Source organism: Dermacentor variabilis, chromosome 8, assembly GCF_050947875.1.
Source record: "Dermacentor variabilis isolate Ectoservices chromosome 8, ASM5094787v1, whole genome shotgun sequence".
NCBI classification, from domain to species: Eukaryota; Metazoa; Arthropoda; class Arachnida; order Ixodida; family Ixodidae; genus Dermacentor; species Dermacentor variabilis.
Window position 1 is genome coordinate 36,832,298 of NC_134575.1, and position 23,348 is coordinate 36,855,645.

The 23,348-nt window shown below is 49.4% G+C and overlaps 2 protein-coding genes across 2 annotated transcripts; both read left to right on the forward strand.

Moving 5' to 3' along the window:
* Positions 1-199: 199 nt before the first annotated feature.
* Positions 200-1,597, forward strand: LOC142590031 (ADP-ribosylation factor-like protein 4C). The gene has a single exon (XM_075701855.1). It carries the CDS (start codon positions 497-499, stop codon positions 1,100-1,102), a length of 606 nt encoding a protein of 201 aa, XP_075557970.1. The 5' UTR covers positions 200-496; the 3' UTR covers positions 1,103-1,597.
* Positions 1,598-16,992: 15,395 nt separating this feature from the next.
* On the forward strand, positions 16,993-21,763 carry LOC142591363 (uncharacterized). Its single transcript, XM_075703688.1, has 2 exons — positions 16,993-17,005; positions 19,250-21,763. Exons 1-2 carry the CDS (start codon positions 16,993-16,995, stop codon positions 19,984-19,986), a joined length of 750 nt encoding a protein of 249 aa, XP_075559803.1. The 3' UTR covers positions 19,987-21,763.
* Positions 21,764-23,348: the final 1,585 nt, after the last annotated feature.

The window sequence follows — 23,348 nt, forward strand, 5'->3', positions numbered from 1 at the left end:
GTGTCGCTTGCCTACATATAATTTTAATTTCGCTTTCATGTTCAGTGAAATCATTTGCATGCCCTTCGAAAATGTCGGCGCGCCATGGAGTTTCATTCCTCCATGCGGCGCGCGCACGCGCTTTTCTGCGTAGTTTTCCTTATACTGGTCAAGTGTGCATATGTTTGTATTCGTGCACTATACTTCGTATGCTCAAACGAACTTCTAATTAATCCACGTCGCCGCTACGTCAAATTCTACAGCTCTACGTTCTCGAGTTACGAATTCTCGTTCGGCCTCGATTGAGGGCACGCGAGAAGACTCATTAGCGGCAGAAACGCGCGCGCGTCTTCGGCGTCTGGCCACCGTGGCGGCCGCCTGCCGTGCTGCTGTCATGGCGGCCGTGCGATCGGGGTGGAGTACTGTCGCTGGTGAAATCGTCGCGAGACGTGATTGCTGTGGGGCGGGGATGCAGCGGGGCCGCCGCGGCTATGGCGGCCACTAAACAAGCACTGCCATGGGCTCGGCGATGGGCAAGGGCGCCGCCTCGCTGCTGGACAGCCTGCCGCCCAACCAGTCGCTTCACGTCGTGATGCTGGGCCTCGACTCCGCGGGCAAGACCACCGCTCTGTACAGGCTGAAGTTCGACCAGTATCTCAACACGGTGCCCACGATCGGCTTCAACTGCGAGAAGATCAAAGGGACCTCGGGGCGCGCCAAGGGCACCAGCTTCCTCATCTGGGACGTGGGAGGTCAGGACAAACTGCGCCCACTCTGGCGCTCCTACACCCGCTGTACCGACGGCGTCGTGTTCGTGCTCGACTCGGTCGACGAGGAGCGCATGGAAGAAGCGCGCCTCGAGCTGCAGCGCGTGGCGCGCGAGAACCCGGGCGTGCCTGTCCTTGTGCTAGCCAACAAGCAGGACCTGCCCGGTGCCAAGGAGCCGCGCGTCATCGAGCGATTGCTCGGCCTGCACGAACTGTCAGCCAGTCACCTGTGGCACGTTCAGCCTGCCTGCGCCATCATCGGCGAAGGACTGGACGACGGCCTCGAACGGCTCTACGACATGATCGTGCGTCGGCGGCGCCTTGCCAAGCAGGCAAAGCGCAAGCCGCGGTCCTAAAAAAAAAAATTGAGCCCTGTGGACTCGCCGAGGTTGAATGTGCGTGTGTGCGTGTGTATGTCTATTTTACGGCCTCCGCTGCTGCTGCCCTCCAGTGACGCTGCGTACTGTTGCGTGCATGCCGCAGCGGCGCGGCCTCGCTTGATCCGTCGTTAATATTTACCTCGCAGGGTGGCGCCACCCGACCAGAGTGCGCATAGCGACGGCAGGCTTGCCCGACAAAGAAAAGAACAAGAAAGAAAGACGCAGCGTCCCGTCACCGTGCTCTAGATTTTTTTGTCTTCGTGATGGTGTGCGCGCGTTCCAAAAGTGTTCCTGTTTCTTTTATTGTTCTCCCCTCCCGACCCCGTGGTAGTAGTCATGTTCATCGTTTCCCGGGGCGGGCGACGAGCTTTTTCCGCTGCCGGTCGGCGATCGCTGCTCGAATTCGACGCGTGTGTATGTGTTGTACGCACAATTAACGCCACGCCGCCGCAATAAAGAAAAAACGAAAAAGAAACCTCGGTGGCCATTGATTTCTCACTCTCTTCCGCACCGAGCTCTCAGAAATGTCTTGGGATCACGTGCTGTGCCAGCCTGTGGTCGGTCGTTATGGTGATAGGGGGGGACAACAAAAACTCCGTAACCCCCCCCCCCTCCTCGGTGACGGCCGCATGTCCCGGTCCATTCTACGCCGCCTGCGGCGCATACCGTGTTGTGTGGTGCCTATCAACAGGTTCGGACGCGAGCCGCGGGCTTCGGCTCTGCTTGCATCGCCGGTGAGGATGCGCAACGGTTGATTGCAACACATACTCTCGCTAATCGCGTGCACCCAACTGCAGCGCGCTTTTACTTGCTCGACCGCGCTTTGCACGTGCCTCCTGCCTCTACAGATTGCGGGAGTTGTGTGCACACTTCGAAGCAAACGTGCGTTTAGTGCAACCGAATGTGAGTGGCCATAGGCGGATGCTCGCCTAGCTGACATGGCACAGCGCGCGCATATATGTGTACGGGGGGGGGGGAAGGGGGGGAATTTGGAAACAAATTTATACGGATGTCGCACGGTGCACGTTCGATCGCGATCGAACCCGATCCGGATCGGGCTCGATTGCGATCGGCAGCCGTTGTGTGACAACCGACATTATATACTTGTGCGACCCATTGTGCACTATACAGTCAAGCGCCTCTATACGACGAAATGACCTGTATAACGAATGATTTCGCAAGCCCCGAGTACTTCGTTATATAGGAGTTCGCCTGTAATGTGCATTGACTTCAGCCCCTTTTCAACGTTAATTCGGAAGACATTACGCAATATATCCATCCCGAATGGAAAATCGGATGCACGCAGAACTGTATATAGGTATACATATGCAGCATATATCGACGTGCCAACCTACCACGCGACGTTGCACCACGCAAAGCGGTTTTAGCGACAAGGGTATCGGTTACTTTCCTCAGATACATGGATAATGCTGTCTTCGCAAGCAGGCAATTTAAGAAAGGACTATGAACCTGAGCTATGTGTGAGGAGAATATACGCCAGCTTTTAGGCCAAACAAACTAAAAAAAGAAAAAGCTTATGTGCCGTGCCTCCTGCATGTAGGTTGAATCCCGGCGGCAGAGCGAGGTAATGTATACCGGCGCGCTTTTTCGAGTAAAAGTAACAATTACAAGCGGCTTTTCATCAAGTCTTTCTGGTCTCTATCCACCTTGCGGCAGCCGGATTTCTTTTACGTACGCACTTCAGCTCTGAAGTCTACTTAATTCATGGCGTGCATCAGGTGCAATTGACTTGCGCGGCCCTTCGCTCATATCCACGCAGCTACCACGTGGAAAACGACGTCTGCACCACTTTTGCATTGGGGACGCGAAATCACGCATCCTTACCGAAATCTCTTGCACCGCTTTAAAGTCCATGTGTTGCCACGTAGTTGCAGGTGCTTTTGAGTAATGCTCACACGGGCGCAAGCTCTGTAGTCCAGACGGCGTCATCCGAATGGCTACTGCAGCTCTCGTTCGATAGCTCTAGCTTCGGGGGTGGGGTATTCTATAAGTGTTCACCTAGTGGACATGTACATTTCGTCTGCTGCTGAAGTTATGATTTGCTAGGCTGGGTTACCCGTCAGGAGGCAGGCGCTCCCGGCAAAGCAGAAGTTTAGCAGTAGACAAAATGGGCATGTCCACTTGCAGAATGCCCCCGCCCCGCTCTCCCCCCGGTCGGTTCATATTGCCGCTCGCTTTCACCGTCCGAGCTTTGAGCATCCGAACGATGCGTCCGTGAAAAGAAAATTGATTCGATCGTGGAATTGCACGTCCCAAGGTGTATCGTACAGGTTATGAGAGACGGAACGCCGTCACAGCGGATCACGAAAGGAAATACACAGCCTAAGAGAGCCGACCAAGAATGAGCGAGCGCGTAGGATTGGTGTGGGCGTAGCAAAACGCGATTGAGAAATCGCTGCATGATGAAACTATCGATTGCGAATGGGATATACGAAGCTATCGGATACAGAACCGTGGCTGTTACCATGTGGCCGCCATCTCACTAGTCAGGCGGTGGCACATTGGGTACGTGACCCCCCCCCCCCCCCCTTCCCCTGAATTTCCTGTGTTAGTATGCGGCCTGTCCAGCACCCCCTGGGCCCCCTCGCCGTCTCCGGTGAAGTTCGTGCCCCTTCCCTACCTCCCCCTACCCCCCGCCCCGAAAAAAATTTCTCGCTACGCCACTGGATTTTGCCGTGTATTTGCACGTGGATGCCAAGGAAGTTGCGGTTGAGCGAGTTGATCTGGCTTGCTAAAGAGTACATGAAGGAAAGGGGGCATACGAGCGCCTCTACTGGTTAATGTGGGGCAGATCAAAACCACATTCTTCGGAAATTACTTTTATCGGTACACTTACACTTTAAAGGAAGAAGAAAGCAAAAAAATCTCGGTGCCCTTACACTCTGTGAAGAAGGATGACCAGCGAAGTTACATGTATTAATGGTGAACCACACTTCCGCCGCGGGTCGGCCCGGCTTTGCACTATCTTCGTTATCGACCACGCATAGTGCTTAACACCTGCTTCACTTCTGCAGCAGGTGGGCCCGGCATCGCACTATATCTTTGGGATCGGCTCGCGTACGGTTTTCGTCTGTCTCAATACAGTGGATCTATGGGGTAGCATCAAGGAGGGCAGTCCCATCGAAGTAAATTGAGAACAGAGGTGGGGGGGAGTGTTGGACTCGCATGCGCGTTCAATTTTGGTTTCTAAAGCTGAACGTTCCAAGTCATGGCCATGTGTCAGATGAAGGGTCGAAACCTGAAGCTACACTAAGCAGCTAAGTGCAGCGAAAATTCTGCAGAAAGCTAGAACAGCTTCACGCGGCCGCTTCTGCGTGGCTAAAGAAGGGCCACTGAAAGATACGAGTGCCTGAACAGACCATATAGAGGCGCATCGTAATCACGAAGCGATGGTCAGCTCAAGTGACTATATGCAGACTTTAATCTTCGCTGGATAAAGCCAAGCATACTTGTCTTTAATTTACGACAATTAAATGGGGGCATTAGTTGACATTAAGAGAGGAAAAAAAAATATGGAGCTGGGCGGGCCATGTAATGCGTAGGGCGGATAATCGGTGGACCGTTTTAGAGTTACAGAATGGGTTCCAAGGGGAGGGAAGCGCAGTCGAGGACTGCAGAAAATTAGGCTGGGTGATGAAATTGGAAAATTTGCTGGCGGAAGCTAGAATCACCGTTCCACCGAAGTCGTGGCGTATAGTGGTTAGGGCGCCGGCCTTGGCTTCGGGAGGTGGCTGGTTCGAATCCCACCACCGGCGGAGACCCACCGCTTAAACGGGTACAAGTGTCTCCCCTGCCCGGGAGGCGCTGCTAACTCCGCCGCGTTATTCTTCAAACCAGCTTAATGTGGCTAGAAGCAGGACGCTCTCTGGTTGCTGACATAACTCATTCGGTCGTAGACCTGAGTGTTACGCATGGCAATTCACGCATAAATTAAATCAGCTAACGAAAGACAGGGGTAATCGGAGATCACCGCTGGGAGGGGGCGTTCGTCCTGCAGTGGACACAATTAAAAAATAGACTGATGATGGTGAAACTAGGGGCAGAATTGCCTGAATGTGTAGTCTCTCCGCGGGCTGTCTCGAGTGAAATTCAGAAGAGTAGCGTGTTTCTTTTTCGCATTTTGTTTGCAGAACCCTCGTCGTAGCCAAATGGAACCTGTAACTCCAGGAGGGGGAGCAGCGTGACACTATATATATATATATATATATATATATATATATATATATAGTGTCTCGGGGGTTTCGCTTACTTGCCCCTGTTTTAGATCCGCCCTTCTGCACGCCTGACCTATTGCCGCACATCGGCGTATTAGAGGAGGTCAACACCACGATGCGGGGGCCAAGAAAACAACAGGAAGTCTTAGACAAAAGCAGCAGGAGTTGCCCAGTTTACATCCACTGCAGGACGAATGCCCCGAAAGTTTCACCTGGTGGTGGCGAGGGCGGAGAGGGGGGGGGGAGGAACCGGAGACAGCCTACCTTCTGCTCGCTCGTACAGTTCCAGCCAATCAGCGCTGGCCGTAATGGACAGTTCACTAGGTAGACACTTACAGAATACCCAAACAACAATACAATAATACAAACCTATCTGCGTTTCCTGTTCTTTCTCTTTTTTTTAAAAAAAAAGAAAGGAGGATCCATTTCGAGGCGTCCCAACAAGGAACGCCATATCAGTCCTGCATACAGTAATCCAATGGTTCTGCATCGCTCTTGGCCACCCCACGCGAGTATAGCGCTAAAATGGCATTTTACCGTGTGCTTGTTAACATCTAAGTGTTATGCATCTTTTTTCGATATGTTTTTGTTGAATGTATATGCGTGATTAAGAAAATCTTGGGCGTCGCTATACGGCGCTTACGTCCGCAATCTTCTAAATAATTGAGGAGCCATTCCTCAATACAGCGGCGCTGTATAGCACATCACACAGCGTTCGACAAGGGTTCACATGTATTCATTTTCATCGTTTTGTAATGTTAGTGGCGATAGCTTTGTGATTACTGTGATATACGCTGATTGGTTCGGTTACAACTTCAGACTGAATCTTGGCCAAAATGAAATCTATCCAAGACCGTTGTTGAGTAGTTGAGTGACTTGGATTGGTGTGGCGCTTCACAAGCAAACAAACTCTTCTAGCACAAACGCGAAGCATCTCTTGTCTGGTTTTGAAATTTCCGCGCCGAAGTTTCCAACGATGATCACAGGCGTGTCACCACGGCTAACCCATGCAAAGTGCGTGGTCGTGAACTTCTCGATATCGCACTTGGGTGTGCCTGGCGATGTACGCACAGCAGATGTCACAATTCCGTCTTTCGTTTGTACGGCGCAGACATCCCCACGGTCGGTCGCATTGTCCTCTCGCGAGCCAAGGGTGTGTTTTTGTGCATACATTTTGTCCTTTACGTATATGGCAATAATGCCTCCTCCTCGTGAGTACATGTGCTGTTCGCAAACGATTCCAGAATACCCATCGACCGACTTGAATACCCATCGACTTCAAACAATGCACCTTTATTTATTTATCTATTATTGTTATTATTATTATTCGCTGTAAAAACTCAAGATCCCTTGCACGTGTGCATTTTGTCCTTCGCCTCGCATCGACTCCACCGTCGCGTCTCTATAAGCAGCACAGGCCGGCGCCGGGCCCATTTCCAGCCGCGGCTGCATGGCACAATAAAAACGAATAACGTCCTTCAAGATAGGCATCTACATGGTCCACGAGCCCGTCGTGTTTACGCCGTGGTGTGCGCCATCGCCGTTATACCGCGCGGTTACTAGCAGTTTTTCGTCATCGTCCAGCTCGCGAACGAGACAGATATGTCCACTCGAGCGGTGGGGTGGGGTGGGGTGACGGGAGGGGTGGAGTGGGGTGGCGCGCCACGTATGCGTTCGACCCGGGTCTCGGCCCCGCTGAGTGCATATACACATGCACGCGCCTCGGCTCATCGAGCGGCCGGTAAAAAGGTCGTCCCTCTCTCAACGTTCCTGTCCAACGCGATTCACCCAGCGTATAGAATTACATCCGATATGAATGCCTTATTCATTAAAAGAAGAAAAAGAAAAAAACGCTTAGCCAGTCGTGTCACGGCACTGGCGTGTTCTTTTCTTTCTCTTTTTCGTCTGCTCCCTCCCTGCCTTCTGCTTTTCTCCTTCCTCCTTTTCGTCTGCTTTTGCAGAGCAGACGAAGCAGTGAAACGAGCACGTCGATGGTCATCAAGGACCGCGTAATCGCGGTTGAGTGGACGCGAACTGTGTTCTTTTTTCTTTTTTTCTTCCTGGTAACGACGGCTCGCACGCTTCGTCGAACAGTAGCTGCTGCGAATGTGCCGACGGAACGTAGTAGGTCGATCGCGCGTCGATGTCCCAGCAGCTAGCTCATATGTAGATCTCGAAGCACGCTGGATCTGGCGCGCCGCCGGCCTGTCCGTCTGCTTGCATATACATGCATGCAAGGCTTGATGCACATTTAATGCACTCGTTTAGCCATAAGTACCTGTAAGCACGCGTGCATTATAAATGTAACAATTACCTGGTTGACGGATAAATTGTGTGGCTTCTTTCTATATTGTCAAATCACACGTCAAGTGCAACGTCGGGATGGCTGGTCGTTCGGGCATAGCTCTTCGAACTATACATACAGTCGAACATGCCATTTTGTGAAATCACTAGCGAATTTTTTTTTTTTTTTGCACACTTCGTCTGACAGAACGTGCAACAGCGTGCAACCTTAATTATTGCATCGATGTTCAACTGTATATAGCTCCACGGCGACACGCAGAAGGCGCGCAAAGTGAAGCCGCAGATTCGTCGAATGCCGCTATCGCCTCAATTTGCCTTCAAACTTCTTGGTTCGTTTACGGGATATCTTAGTCACTGTTGCCTTCGTCGAGGCACCCCATTTAATCTTGTAAATGCGGTTGTTTGCTTAAAACATGGCTTGAAATCAGGGGGTATACAATCAGGACTTGATAGCAACCAAAGGTCAGTGGGACGCCTCGCATTGAGCGCTCACGGGAAGACTACAAATGAAGGTGCGCAGGGTGATATGGGCTGGTGTTGCGACTCGGGGTTCGAAGACGTGGTATCCTCTTTCCTCGTGGAGGAGCGAGTGAACGCGAGGCTGGGTTCGACATTCAGGACGTAGGACAAACACGTACATATTTACTTATGTACAAGAAAATGCAAAGAAATACAGAAAAGTTGATGATAAAGTGGTAGTCGCTGACCTCCCGCCGTCCGTAGCTCCTTTTATGCCGTGTGTGATGTTTCTTTAGTCACTTCCCCCAATCCGGTGCCAGGGGGTCGATGACATCAGGTCCCACCAATCCGGTGTCAGGAGGCCGCTGACGTCAGGTCCCACCAATCCGGAGGTAGGTCGCCCCCTTTCGCCGACGCCGATCGTACTCTGAGGGGTGGCGGCCGGGTCATAGTCCTGAGCGCATAGTACTGAGTTTGTGCTGCTGACAGGTGACAGCTGTATCATTGCTAATCGCTGAAACCTCTCGTGAACGAGGTATTCCCGCGCTGGTCATAATTCATCCGTGTCGAGAAACATCCGCACGAGGCCGTTGGCCCGCTCCCCACAATCGTGGGAACCGTGACCGAAGGGTGTCGCGGGGTAAACGGCCGATCACGACTTTAGAGTTTTTTTGAAGTGAGGGAAGCTCGCCGTAAAATTGATTATGAAGAATGACTGAGGAATATGGAAGAAAGTAAATGGGCTGGCAGAGTGTCGAGGTATTTGTGCAGAAAAAAAAAACATTAATTCACAGTGGAGGAAAAGAACTAGGAAGCTCACCAGCAAGTATGCGGCTTGTAGCGTGAGCAACGTACAGAGCAACAAAGAACGTCAAGCGGAAAGTCGGAGAGGTTGAAATAATCTCATGGGTGGCGGTAATGGAAAAGAAACCTGCCATGAGTAACTATACTTAAGAGGAAAAAACGAAATCAGGAAAGAAACAATTTATGATAACTCAAAGGGAAGCTCATTACTTTTCGAAGCATGCCCTATAAAGAACACGCACCTATAAAGCGAGATATAAGAAGGAAGAAGGCGCGGGCTTTCTGCGGTAAAGCTAGGGAAACAATGAAGCACGTTTTATTAGGATGTGAAAACATCTGCCCAGCGGTCGATTTAGGCATCTCTGGCCTCCTTGAAGCCCTTGGGTTCAGTGAGAGCAGGGGGAAAGCAACCATGTCCGCAATAGAGATTAGTAACAGGCGATTGGAAGATTGGTGGAAGTAGGGAAACGACAAAAAACGGAGACGTAGAAAAACAAAGTTCACAATAGGGGGTCAGAAAATTTGGCTATGGGAATTCATCGTGGTTTCTTTTTTTTTTTTGTAACCTAGGTAGGACATTAGGCAGTATAACAGCAAGAGCTCGGTGGCGCATTCCACCGCCCCGTTCCAAAGGGGACGCTCATAACGTCCGTCCGTCCATCCATCCATCCATCCATCCATCCATCCATCCATTCTAGAGCTGCCGTCAGCGCAGAGCACATCCTTGGTGCGACTTGGTGACGCCTTCGGAGGGCAGGCCTAAGTTTATTCGTTGTACGAGCAAATTCGTTGTAGTGATCTTCGTTGTAGAGGCGTTCACAATACGCTCGAGCGCCTCTACAGCAAAATTACTTCTATATATCGAAGGACTAATTCTGTCCAGGTTCTGTTATAAGCTGTGCGGCTCGCGATCGACCTTTACAGCGAAGCGAGCTGCGTATTGCGAATTATTTAGGAGGCCTCCGAGCACTTCCTTATCAAGGCGCGTTCGACTGCACATATGAAGGACGGGAATTCGGCCGGGACATATAATCGATCCTTCGTTATACAGGTCATTTCGCTGTAAAGGCGTTCGACTATATATGCATCTGTACCCGAACAAACACGAGTTGCTTAGCGAAACGCTGTTCTTAGCCGCATTCTACGCCTGCTAATTGACAAGCAATACGATTCCCTCGTGAACTAAATAAGCATGACGAATATTAATTTGACAGCGATAGCGAGGCCAATCATAAAGGTGCGCGCAATATAATTCGTTCTGAAAAAAAAAAGGAAAACTAGAGGAGGGCCGATATCAGATTTTTAGAATACGAATCGAATACTAATAGTTTAAGTAACGAAGATAGAATCGAATATCAAATAGTGAAATGCACGAGCTTATATTTACAGCTGGAATATTTATTTAGGCACAATGACGGTACCATGTTTCTTAATGACTAGTAAAGAAACGGCTAAATGATCAGGAACAATGTTGATTAGTTTTAAACACAAGATAACTCATTGTTATTTAGGTTCGAATAGGCTCTAAAGATCTTTCGCATCTAGTTGCAAACAAGCCTTCTAAGAATGAATGGCTGCTGTCCAAACAGCCATGCATTCTCAGAAAATTTGTAGCTTTCCAAAAACATTAAATAAATGGTCGCCCCCCAAAAAATCAGTAGTTGAAGAAAAAGTTAAAAAAACTTCTGAATTAAGTACTTTTGTGGGCTGTAGTTAAGCGCGCATAAAAGGACCAGTTGCAATGAAAAAAACTCATTGGTTGCAAAATTGCTACATGACTAGAAAGCTGAAAACATGAAAAGGCAGACTAAGAGGTTGACATGTAGGCTTCCGCCGCGAAACCGAAAGCAGTGCTTAATTGCACGACTCGTTTTGTTTCTGCATTGCTTCAAATACCTTTGTCGTTGTTTCACTTATGCTGATATGATTTCCGATACTTTGCTTAGCAGACTGAGAACGGTAGTGGTACTTAACAAGACGCTGCTGCGAAATAGTTGACTCGTTTCAAGCATTCGAAAATACCGAACAGTTCATTTTCGAATACTACTGCGAATAGTTGGTGTTTAATGTTTTCGATTCGCATTCTAAACTTCGAATGTTCGCCGCCCCTTAAAAGAAAAAAAGTACATTTCGGAGGGACCGCACACAAATTGGAAATTCGTTGTATACTGACTACTTCGCTATAGCGAGCTTAATTCCAGCGTTTTTTTTTAAATTTATTTATTCATACCTCAAATACCCTATTTGGGGCTTTACATGAGGCGTGGGCATATTTAGATCATATTTACAACGAATGCCTTGAACGATGAATGACTGGAGTGGTGCACCGCTTCGTGCAGGTAGATGATTCCATTCTTTCGCTGTTTGAACGAAGAAAGAGTTCAGATGAGCGGTGGTTAGAGCTGGAGGAGGTTAAAGAACCTTTGTATGACTATTACGGGATGAAGTGCGATGCGGAGACGTGACGTATGATTTTTTTTTATATATGATCTGAGTGACTCTAGTAAGCATATCTACATATATTTTTGGGAGGCTCAAAAACCTACACGCCTCGCCATTTCCGTCCCGAATTCTGATGTAGCAAATGTGTGTTCGAGTCGCATTGCTTAGCTATTTCGCGTCGGTATAGTAATGTTTCCGTAAGAGGATGGGCTTCGATATTTTTGTCAAAAAAGAAAAGGAAAAAAAAACTGTTAGACGGATATGTCCTTACAGTGACGTGCGTATCCTGCCGAGAAACGGTCAGAAAAAAAGAATTAAAATCTTGTCGTGTAGCTGCGTCGTCCGCGCTGAAATTTTGCACAAGGATGGCTTTTTGTTCTTTTTTGTAACCTGCATCGTAAAATGAAAATCTCGTACGTCACGTATTCAAATAATCTCGTACGATCACACGAGAACACATATGAAACATACATGTTCTCATAAGGTAATACGAGATTATTGGATGTGTCGTAAGTGTCGTACGAGATTTTTTTTGTAAGGTATATAGACATCAAAATACAAAGGAAGCCATCTTTGAGTGCAAAGGTCATATGTTAATGCTCATATGATGCATAGTAGATTATTGGATACGTGCCATAAGTGTCGTACGAGACTTTTTGATAGGGTATGCATAAAAACAAAAAAAAAAGATAAAGGAAGCCATCTTTGTGTGCCATGTCAGCGCGAACAATTAGCAGCGGTATAAGTACGAAATTGCTCCTTAAAGCGAAAAAAAAAGAAGAATAACCGAGTAAGTTTGGCCTACAGTGAAGTAGTGTTTCAAGAACATGCCTTTACTCCATGCGAAAAACGAGCTGAGAAAGTTCAGGCAAACATTTTTCAATTTGTTGAATATCGCACCAAGCAGCAGTGGGCGGCACATAGGCGTGACGTCATAAATTCCGAAGGACTTTCACGTTTTTGCCTGCTCCCCCCCCCCCGATCTCTCTATGTTCTGGAAACGTTTAGTGTTAAAATCTGACGTCACGGAAGCTAACTACCGCGGAAGCCTCAAGGTGGTGTAGCCTCCAGTCTTTACTTCTAGCATGTTTAAACACCCGGGAACGGAACAAGTTTAGCTGAAACTAAGCGAGCTTTCTTTCCATAGCAATGTATGTTCTTTTTTCTTCCGCAGATATAAGTTTCCGGTGCGTTCGAATCAAGCGAAAGGTCGAATTAACCGAATTCAACAGTTCACTGTACGACAGGCCTTCTGGTATCCGAGAAGTGCAATATGTACAGATACGTTTTCAATGTCTATTGCGCTGATATAAGTTCCCGGTGCGTTCGAATCAAGCGAAAAGTCGAATTAACCGAATTCGACAGTCCACTGTACGACAGGCCTTTTGGTATCCGAGAAGTGTAATCTATACCGATACAGTTTCACTGTCTATTCGAACGCACTACGCGTAACCGATCATTTTCGCCTCATTCGGAAACAAAATTGTAATTTCAAATCGTTCGGCTTTTCTTTCTTTGAGCTTCTTTGTTGTTGTTTTTTTGTACTGGCATCTTACACGGCACCATTTCGATGCTCCTCACACGCTTTCAAAAGACGCCGGTGAGGTCACGCCGCGCACTGCAGCGAAGGAGGCAAAGAGCGCGTTATTACGCTTCCTTTGTCGGCTCGGAATTTTGAAACGTCTCTCGCCTGACTATGTATGCGTCGGCTCGACCACGGCCGCTCGATCGGAACATGCTCGCTCCAATCAAGCAAGCTATTCCGCAGCGCCCGTGAAGCCCATTCTAATTGTTCCCACTCTCGCAACAACTGTGCAAGACGCCCTTTCCTTCTTAAAAAAAAGAAAATAAAGAAAAACTACACTGATCGAGCTTACAGTACGCCTAGATTTGAGTGATAAAATTATCCGTCTTTTATTTTTTCGGGACTCCGTGCCGTATTCGTCGAGCAATCTTAAAAAAAACATAAGAAAGGCGTCAAATTGAAAAGACGTCGTCGCGGACTTGTACAATAGCCGCGAGTTCATGCAGTTTTGCAATGGTTCCGCAAGATTGTCATTAATTCCCTCCCCCCCGCCCCCTATGAAAAAGCTGGCACGCACAGACGGCATGATGTGGAGGGATCGATTTCATATTTCATATACATGCGAATGCACGAAGGCGTGCCAACGCGAAAGTGCACATATGTCTGCACTCGCAATCTGGCCATACGTTCGACTGATTTATTGAGTGGATGATCAAGAAAAAAAAAAAAACTGCACCACCCGTGCCGTGTTGGGCGCCGCTTGTACGGTGGAGGTATATTCCGATTTCTATGCCGTATAGGTCCGCTTAGTCATGCATCAAATTGTGCGACGAATATTAAACTATACGCTGTATTACAAAGTACACATCCTCATCGTATCACCGCCCATTTTTATGTCCACTGCAGGACGATCTCAATTACCCCTGTCTTGCACCAACTGACACCATTTTTGGGCCCACACATTCCCTAATTTCATCACACCGCACCTATGTCTACCGTCCTCGACAGCGCTTCACTTTTCAGTTATTTGTACTACGCATCACATGGCCGCATTACATGGACTGTCCATGCAATGCCCATTGTCATGTTACGCTTCTGCAAAGTGTTCACACTTACGGTGAAACGAGGCTTCATAAGGCGCGTGTTGCTTCCCCCCTCCCCTTTTTCCCCTTCAAACTGCAGCATAATCAGCTCTCACAAAGATAAATGTACGCGAGAAATTACAGAGGCAAGAACCACAATAATAATAATAATAATAATAATAATATTTGGGGTTTTACGTGCCAAAACCACTTTCTGATTATGAGGCACGCCGTAGTGGAGGACTCCGCAAATTTTGACCACCTGGGGTTCTTTAACGTGCACCTAAATCTAAGCACACGGGTGTTTTCGCATTTCAGAACCACAATCAGCGATGATTCCAAGTGCACCAGTATGTCATATTATTCTTGTAAGTCGGAAAAATATTTTTTTTTATATCGGCAGGTAACGTAGATAGGGCATGTCACGTGGCTTTACGATTACCGGTTATGAACACGTGGAATTTTCAGCAAACGTCAGTTGCTATAGGGCACTTCCGTGTGTGTCTTAGTGTGCCTCATCCTGCCGTTGTTTTCCAAGCGCAGCCCACCAGCACGAAATCCAGAGGGCGCTTTCAATGGCGGCGCGGTCACGTGTTCAAAAGATGGCAGCGCCCATGCAGCGACGCTGTAACTACGCCAGCTCGCAGTGGCGTCTTTGATTTTGACGGAGTCTATTCGTTTTACGTGTATACCGGCAAAGAAGAACGACGTGGCAGTTTAAAGCGACCAAAGGCTCAACTAAGTGAGTTTTGAGACAGTTATCGAGGGGTAAAATGACCCAAAATAAAAGAAAATACTTTGAAATTCGTGATGGCACACGCGTATAAACATGCCAAGGTTTTGGCGTCTTTATACGATTAGTTTTTACCATGCAGCGCTGGTTTTATCTTCATTTGATCCACGTTCGTAAACAGTTTTTCAACAAATCAATGAATATTGAGTTTTCAAAGACAACTTTACCAGTATAAAACGATCTTGTTTTGCACTTTGGTGGTGCTTTTAAGCTAGACAGGTTGGACTTATATTTTTGGACCACAGAACGTCGCAGTATGTCATGGCGAAATTTGAGGCTTATCCGGGACGCCTCCAAATATACATGGAAAATGGCGACGGCGATACGTGGTGATGGCATAGATAGACCCAACCAATCGATCATTTAATTAATCAATCAATTAATCAATCAGCCGGTCGGTCAAATCATATAACTATCATTGTGATTGGCAGGTTTCCTACAGCACGCGTAGGAAAGCTGCCGAAATACAATAAAAAAAAACTGCAGTTGGCAACCAAGGCACACGGACCGCGCGGGGTTGAGTTCCTCCGCTAACCAATCACAGAAGCAGACAAAATGGTCGTCATGCGACCATTTCAAAATGGCGTCGTACCTGATACCATAGACTCTATGCCTGATACCACCGGAGCATCTGCCGTTCTCGAAGTTTTTTCATTGGCGGAAGCGATGAGGTGTGAAACAGACATGGACAAACTTTACGGAGACTGAGCATTTTCTCCTTGAAAAGTCCGCGGTACAGTTCATTTCACTGCTGATCCCATTTTACTCATGAAACTCCACTGCCAACTGAAGCCGAAACTTGACACTAAATAGCTGCAGCGAAGCAAGCGCTTTATTTCAGTTCAATAACGAATTAGGCTTTCACCGTTTCGCTATAATAGGCGAGTGAAAACGTACAAAATTACGCTCTTATAATTTTATTTTTGTGGTTACCGCCTCATTTAGGCAACGGGGAAAGTTTGAAGTACGAACTACTTGCAGCCTCGCAGGGGAACAGCGGCTGGCGGTTATGAGGGCGTGGGCGGGGCTTCACTGCAGACTTTAGTTGCATTCAGTCTCGCATGTTTCCCGCAGACGAACCAGCCTCCCTCTTCCACCAAATGCATGCCGCGAGTGGCAAGATCTCGCGCAAGCGTTTACCGACCTTCTTTTACACTCTTGATCAGTTTAATTATACGCATGCCGTATACGGTGGCATGCACGTTAATTCACTCACTCCATCGCAATCGACGGCCATTTCACCTATTCTGTTTTTGTTTTTTTACACTATTCCGAATATACAGACTTCGCGTATTGATTGATTGATCGAAAACATCCTTATTTGCAGGATATTCGTAGAACTCGTGGGTGGGCCGCCTATTCCGGTAGCCCACTGGTTACTGCTGCTGCGCTGGCCTTTCCCACCAGCCAGTGCTGACGGTCAGGATCATCGCTGAGCAGAATAGCCTCCCACTGCTCTTTTGAGGGATTTGGAATGGGGTCAACTACGGGATTAAATTGGCAAGCCCACACCATGTGGTAGAGGTTAGCTACCTCTCCACAGTGTGGGCATTGCGGGGAGTATAGTGTAGGGTACCAGTGGTGTAACTTAGCTGGCGTTGGGTATGTATTAGTTTGCAGTCTCCTAAGAGCGTTCTCTTCCAACTTATTGAGGGATTTATGTGGTGTTGGGTACTCTTTCCTGGCTGTTCTGTATGGTGCGAGCTTGTCAGCATACACTGCTAAAGCAGTTAGGTCACAGCACTCTTCACGTATATGCCAGTGCACTCTTTCCGCGCGCTGTCACCGCAATCCCTTGTCGCAGATTGCGTGCCACTGTGCCAGTAGCGGGTCGAACTCTACGGTGGAGCGCGCACGCGAAGCAGTCGATCGATAAACGCCAGAACTGCGCCGTAACCTGCATACACACGCACACGATGCAGTTGCAAGAGTAAGGTCACAGAATAAAGAACCGACTTTCCGTAAGGTCAGAAGGCGCCCCAGCAACCCGGCAAAACAAAACAAAAAGGAAACGCAGGCGCCATCTTCGAAACCAGGTGGCAGCACTATGACTGAGGACTAAAAGAAGAGCTCGATTTCGGTACCCATGTCGACTGTATAGCTTATGCACTAATTGCGCCACGTCGACAGCCAGTAAACCCCATAGACTAAAAACTCGAAATCCGTACAGATACATCGAGCTCCGCTGCGTGACATACACGGCGGCGATCGCCGAGTCGACTATGCGGGAAGAAGGTGCATTCCTGAATCTCGACTAGATCCAGCAGTACGAGTCACATTTACTCCCTTTAGTTTCGCCTCGCACAGCACCTGGCCACTGCTTTTGCGGTTCCAGGGGCGCGGTACTCTCGAACTATCACTTTCGCGGAGATACGGTTTTTGCGCGAAATTTCGGGGACGGGGGAGGCACGTGCCCCTCCCCCTCCTGGCCACTACGCCCCTGACTATAAAAAAATGCGTTTGGACAGCCAACACATAGGCCTCTTGCAGACCAATTTGCCCTGCCCGATTTGGCCCAAATAATTCGCAGCGAATTGTTTGCGTATGTATCATGAAAAAAAAAATTGACCGCCCTTCTTCTACTATGACGAGGGGTACAAGCGGAGCTCGGGATCCGCGGCTCTTCGTTGTCGTAACACCTCGGCTTCGCGCTCTCTCACGACGAGGTCGGCACGTCGACGACGAGCCCTTTCTCGAGCGAGTTCCCGGCGGCGTTCATCAAACGCAGCCTGCTCTTCGGGCGAACGCGCGACCCCCTCCCGCTCCTTCGACGCAGCCTGCTCTTCGGCAGAACTGCCGGGTCTGAACTGGCGAGAAACGGTGCGCACAAGGCGAGCGAACAAGTGCTAACACTCTTTCCCTTCTCCGGAGGGAGGAGACGCCTGTGATTGGTTCGCACCTTGCGCTGCGTCTACTTCTTCATGCATATAAAACCCCGCCTTAGAGGGCGCGTATTACGAACAGACAGTAACTGAATAGGTTAGCGGTGGTAGTCTCGTAACACGGAGGTCGGTGGTTCGAATCCGCAGCCCGACAAGCCAGTTTTATTTTCGCGCTCCTTAGGTTTTTTTCGTACGGCAACACCGACATGAGTGAGGCAATACAAGCTTTGTTTAAAAAAATTTAGTATGAACTGCATGTTGCTTAGTTTGGCAAGATATTTTATAGATGAAATACTTAGCCGTGTTGAGCGCCCGTAGCAGAAAAAAACACGAATCAAAGTATGCGATCACAGAATTAGCACCACTTATGCGCTTCATGCTGGAACGCGTTGATTTGCTTTCCCTCTGTGACAACAGCTGGAATTCTAGAATATTCTGGGCCCGGTTTGGCACCAATTTCTATTCTCCGCGCACCGCGAGAATTGACTGCGAATGGAGCCGAGGACAATTATTAAAGTATAGCACCTCTTCATTACAACACAATTAACAACCTTCCAAATTGCTCTGGCAGTAGGGGCAGTTTCTTACAAAATATTTTAAGAACGGAACAATGTTTCGTAACCACTATGAACAGTCATCAAAAGCTTTCTACTCGACTACATTATTGTAATGTAAGGTATTTTACAAGACAGAAAAAAAAATTAAAGTGCCAACCAAGTGTCGACGCTGAGGAGGGTAAGGTCGACGTGCATAGTTTCTCAAATGATTCGATGAAAAATTGCCGCAGTTGAACGGGGTCAAACCAAGTTTGTCGAGCGACAGCACGGTTTTGCTTGCTTTGGTAGAGGACACAGAGGGTGCTCGGCACCGTCAGCAACTACTGCATCTACAATTGCATCACAACGCACAGACGCTGCTCGGCGCGGCAGCAGCAGCGAGCGAATTGGCCTTCAGGATGCGTCTCGCTTCAACTCGAACTAAGCGTCGAAAGCACAGCGCGTACGGAGCTACCAGCACTCGGCTCACTTTGTACAGTCAGCCGCATAAGTTTGGGGGATGCAATGCGTGGCGGTGCGACGCAAAAACTACGGTCCCCGAATAACGCAAAACTGCATTGCTGCGCCGTCTACCGTCACACAGCGTGGTGTCGAGGCTCCTGGCACTTCCGCGCCAGGCGCGCTTTGTGCAGCCTCGGCACCACGCTGTGTGACGGTAGACGGCGCAACAATGCAGGATTGCGTCGCTTCGCCACGCATTGCAGATCCCGCAAACTTTTGCGGCTGATTGTACACATCGCAGATAAACTTGAAGGGGGGCCCGAGCGACCGCGAACTTTGTCCACATCGCAGATCGCTTTCAAGATATGGGCGCTCACGCGGCGAACGCAGTAGCAGCCGGTATAGCGGCAAGCTCAGATTGACCTTGGCTGAGTTTGAAGGTCAGGTTTACGGAACCAGGGCGTTTTCTGGGTTTGTACCTGTAGCAGTAGAGCTATATCGCTCTAAAATTAGCAGACAAAAGCGACCAGTCCTGTCTGCGCGCAAGGCTTTGCTCAAAAGACATTCCCGTCCACAATCTACGTCATCTCAATCTGCAGGCGCAGCCGTGGCGTCCCTGGCGCCGGGCGGTCTTCCGCCGCCGTCGTCGCCTCCGCCAGCGCCGCTGGACCCCAGCGACCCGCTCCTCACCAACCCGACGGTGGCGTTGGCCGTCAAGTCGTTCCGCAACATGCGCAGCGCCGCGTTGACGCCCGTCGCCCGGCGGCTCCGAGACATCATGATCAAGCGCCAGCAGCTGAGACAACAGCAGCAGCAGCAGATGGCGCTGCAGCCGCAAGTGAGCCCGGGCGGCGGCGGCGGCCAGGACTGGACCGAGGTCAGCATCGCCTGCCCGCCGCCCGGCACCAACCTGGCCGACCGGAGACCCGTCAAGGGCCGCAGGCCGCTCATACCTCCGGGCCAGCTCCTTCGGGAAACCCTCGGAGCAGACGTGCTGCTTCTGCTGGGCGCTCTGCTCGCCTTCCTCGGCTCGGCCGTCACGCTTCTCGCAACGTACGGCCGGTTCGGTAACCCGGAGTCCCGGCCGACCGTCCTCGGGCTTGGGCCGCCCCTGGTCGGCATCGGGTTCGTGTTCTGCCTGCTGAGACTGTTCTTCTGCAGGCCGCAGAAGATCAAGAACGCCTGCTGCGGTTGGCTGCTGGCCGCGCGCGTGCATCCGAGTCGCGGGGGAAGCCGGACGCCGGTCAACGTCGCCACTGCCGCGGCGCCTCGGGTGGCCGACCACGCCGTCTCGTACGACGCGACGCGCTTCAGCCAGACTTGGACTATCACGTGACAGTCGGCTTCCGTGTCGTGTGTGCCCTTTCCTTCCGGATGATGGTAGTGTCTACGACGCGTCAGTTCTGTGTGCCAACTTTTAGTATATATACTTACTTACATTGGCTCGAGGAACGTGCGATGTGCTTGGACCGTATTGGGGAAGAGCAAAGCTGAAGCAAAACACGGGAATAATCGGCGTTCACAAGGAGCGTGGATCTTCTTGGCGAAACGTATCTCCCTATACTGCACCACTGTTTCTTAACGGGTGCTGTCGGCAACTGTTTTCGAGGCAGGTTGTTGGGCCCGCGTCGCTGGCCGGCAGGGACGAGGAGAAGCAATGGACGAAACCTCACGAGGCATTATTGCCCGCCACACACATTTAGTTAAATGTCGTCACTTGTACTCTCGTCTTTCTATGGAAGATGTTCTCGGTGCTGTTAATGAAACTCCCAACAGTAGATTGCAGGAGCCATGATTTTATAACGAGTACCATCCAACTGCCTAACTGGGATACCACGCAAGTATGTAACGTTGACTTAAATCAGTCTAGTCCGTCGTCATATTTTAACCGCCATATTGAGTGATATATGCTGGCAATTGATGTCCATGTGGATGTAGGAGTGTTTTAGGCCTTCGTAATGATTTTAAAATCTCTCCCCCGCCCCCTTTCTTTATTTGTAAAGAAAATGAACGAGATTCGAGCAGTCCAGGCATGAAAGAAACCTGATATTACTGCATTTTAAGCATCGCTAGCTGGCTACTACAATGGTGGTGTGTTTAATGGTGTTCATGACTTTTTACCGTGCCACCAGACTCCATTGAGCTAGGAGATGCAAAATACTATTGGAGCAACTTGTCATTACCAAGGCGCTTTCCGATCGAGTTGTCCACTATATTGCTGCTTCTACAATACTACAACATACAGGACTCTGCAGATTGTTTTTCTTGAGTACTTTGATTAGAGCGTGAAGCTGCTACAGTCGATACCGGATATATCGAATTACTGTCTATATCGAACAACTGGGAATCCAATGCAAAGTACATCGCTGTACCACGCGTGCACCACGTACACATACACCCCACCACCACCACATACACAACACATCGAACACACCTCGCGCCGTCGGAAATATTGACGATTTCGAAACGGCACTGTTTTGGCAGATACTGTCAGACGAGACGTTGAACTGAAGGGCAATACATGTCAATGAGTAAAAAAAAAATGAGCAGGGTGCGCACGTGTCTGCATAGGCGGATGGCCCGTTCAAACTGCGGTCATTCGTTATCGACAAGGGCAGGTCGCCGCGTTACTTGTTTCGAGAACGAGAAAGGCACGTGGCGAAAGGCCTCCCGGTTCGATACGCGTTCCACGAGAAGGCGCGGATACAATTCCGTATTCACACTGAGTGGCTCCGTGCATATATAGGATGTCGAACTGGAGACGTCTGCACCACCGGGTCCCCGGGAACATTTCAACAGGGTTCCGCGGAACGCCAAGACGACTCCTACGCGACTCGACTTAAAAATCCGTCCCCGGTATTTTACGTCACAGTGCGGATTTACGAAAACCTACGCACGCCTATCAGCACTTCGCGGAAAGCCCACCGCGCGGCAGCACCGCCGCGATAGATTCAATTCGCCGTGCGATTCGCAGGCCCGTCGTACGCGCTGAACGCGTTTCATTCCGTCTTCGCAGGGTTGTATACGTGAGTGGGAATGGGCTCGGATGTTCTGAAAGCCGAACGTCACTTTCGAATCTATGAAACAGCGTCTGTGTCGCCAAAACAGCGGCCGGGGGGGCAAGGGCGGAGTCACGTGACCGCGAGGCGTCGACGCAAGGCCCGCCGAGCGGCGCACGCGGTAGGGCGGTCGAGATAGCGAGGCCACCTGGTTACAACAGGAAGCTGCTTCCAGAACCCAACACTGCAGTCTGCCTGGTTAATACTCGTCGCCTTATCGACGTACGACGATCGGCCGTTTAAACGGCGCATACGAACGGACACACGCGGCCGCATGCAGACACGTTCGCGCACGATTCGCAGTACAAGCTTTGCGCTGCACGGCGGTACGGCGCATATCCCTACAAAGACATGACGGTTCGCTCCCGCACTGCCTCCATTTCTACTTTATCCTGGAACGAACAAAGTGCAACAAGAACCAATTTGACGCGCGAGAGGCGCATGGCGGCCGGTCTCGCGTCCGGCGACGCGGACGTTTAGGGTTAGCCCAAAAGACCGATCCGCAGTACGGGCGACATTCGTGCGCAAAAAGGGGCAAGTAATGTTCTGTGCCTTCGACGCGGTCTTTGCAGGAGCGAATAGGTACATTTGCACTTTCCGCAATCTCGCGAAAGTGTCGATTCGAGACGTGCGGAGGATTATTCAGATGAGCTTCGGAGGCATATGTTTGGTATTTCGAATTATCGGTATATCCAACTATTTCGCGACCCCCTTCGAGTTCGATATATCCGGGATGGACTACATAATTTTGACATGGCCATTTGAAGCCGTTTTGACTTGCTTCAGCTAGTTGACATTAAATTATGGGGTATTACGTGCCAAAACCATGATCTGCTTATGAGGCATGCTGTAATGGGGGACTCCGGGAAATTGGACCACCTGGAGTTCTTTAACGTGCACCTAAATCTAAGTACACGGGTGGTTTCGCATTTTACTCCCACTGAAATGCGGCCACCATGGCCTGGATTCGATACCGCAACCTCGTGCTTAGCAGCCCAACACCACGGCCACTAAGCAACCACGGCGGGTAGCTAGTTAACAACTCCTTTTTATTTTTAAATCTTAATAAAACATATATGTAAAAGCCCTTATGTGGTTGAATTCAGTTAATGTTTGCGTGCAGTTATTAGCTACATGTTGGCTTTGAGGGATGCAGAAGTTCTTAAAAAGTTGATTTACATGTTGTGCGGTTTGTGTGGCATCATGCATTTGGGAAAAATTGGTGTCGTTATCGCATTTATTGTTGTAGAGCAGAATGACAGTGACTACAGCATTACTTCAAATGGCACGCATAATGTGCATTATGTTCCAGCATACTGACAGAGTTGCTGAGAATGTCCTTAAAGAATAGGGATATCTCATAACTACGTCAAGCCACCTGTAATTAAGTGATCAACACAATGAAGCTATGATTAGCACCTCCCAAAGAGACTGTGCATTTAAGGTTAGTTGCTTCACCAAACTATCATCAGGTTGAGTTGAAGTTGAAAGCAAAATAACAGATGCCCTTCCTTTTATGTAAATTGAGTCAAGAAAGGCATGAAGCAATGTGCAGTCGTTACCAATTAAATGAACGAACTTGTGAAAACTACTGCAGCATAATCGGTATTCAGCAATAAGTGCTATCTTTCTTTAGTTC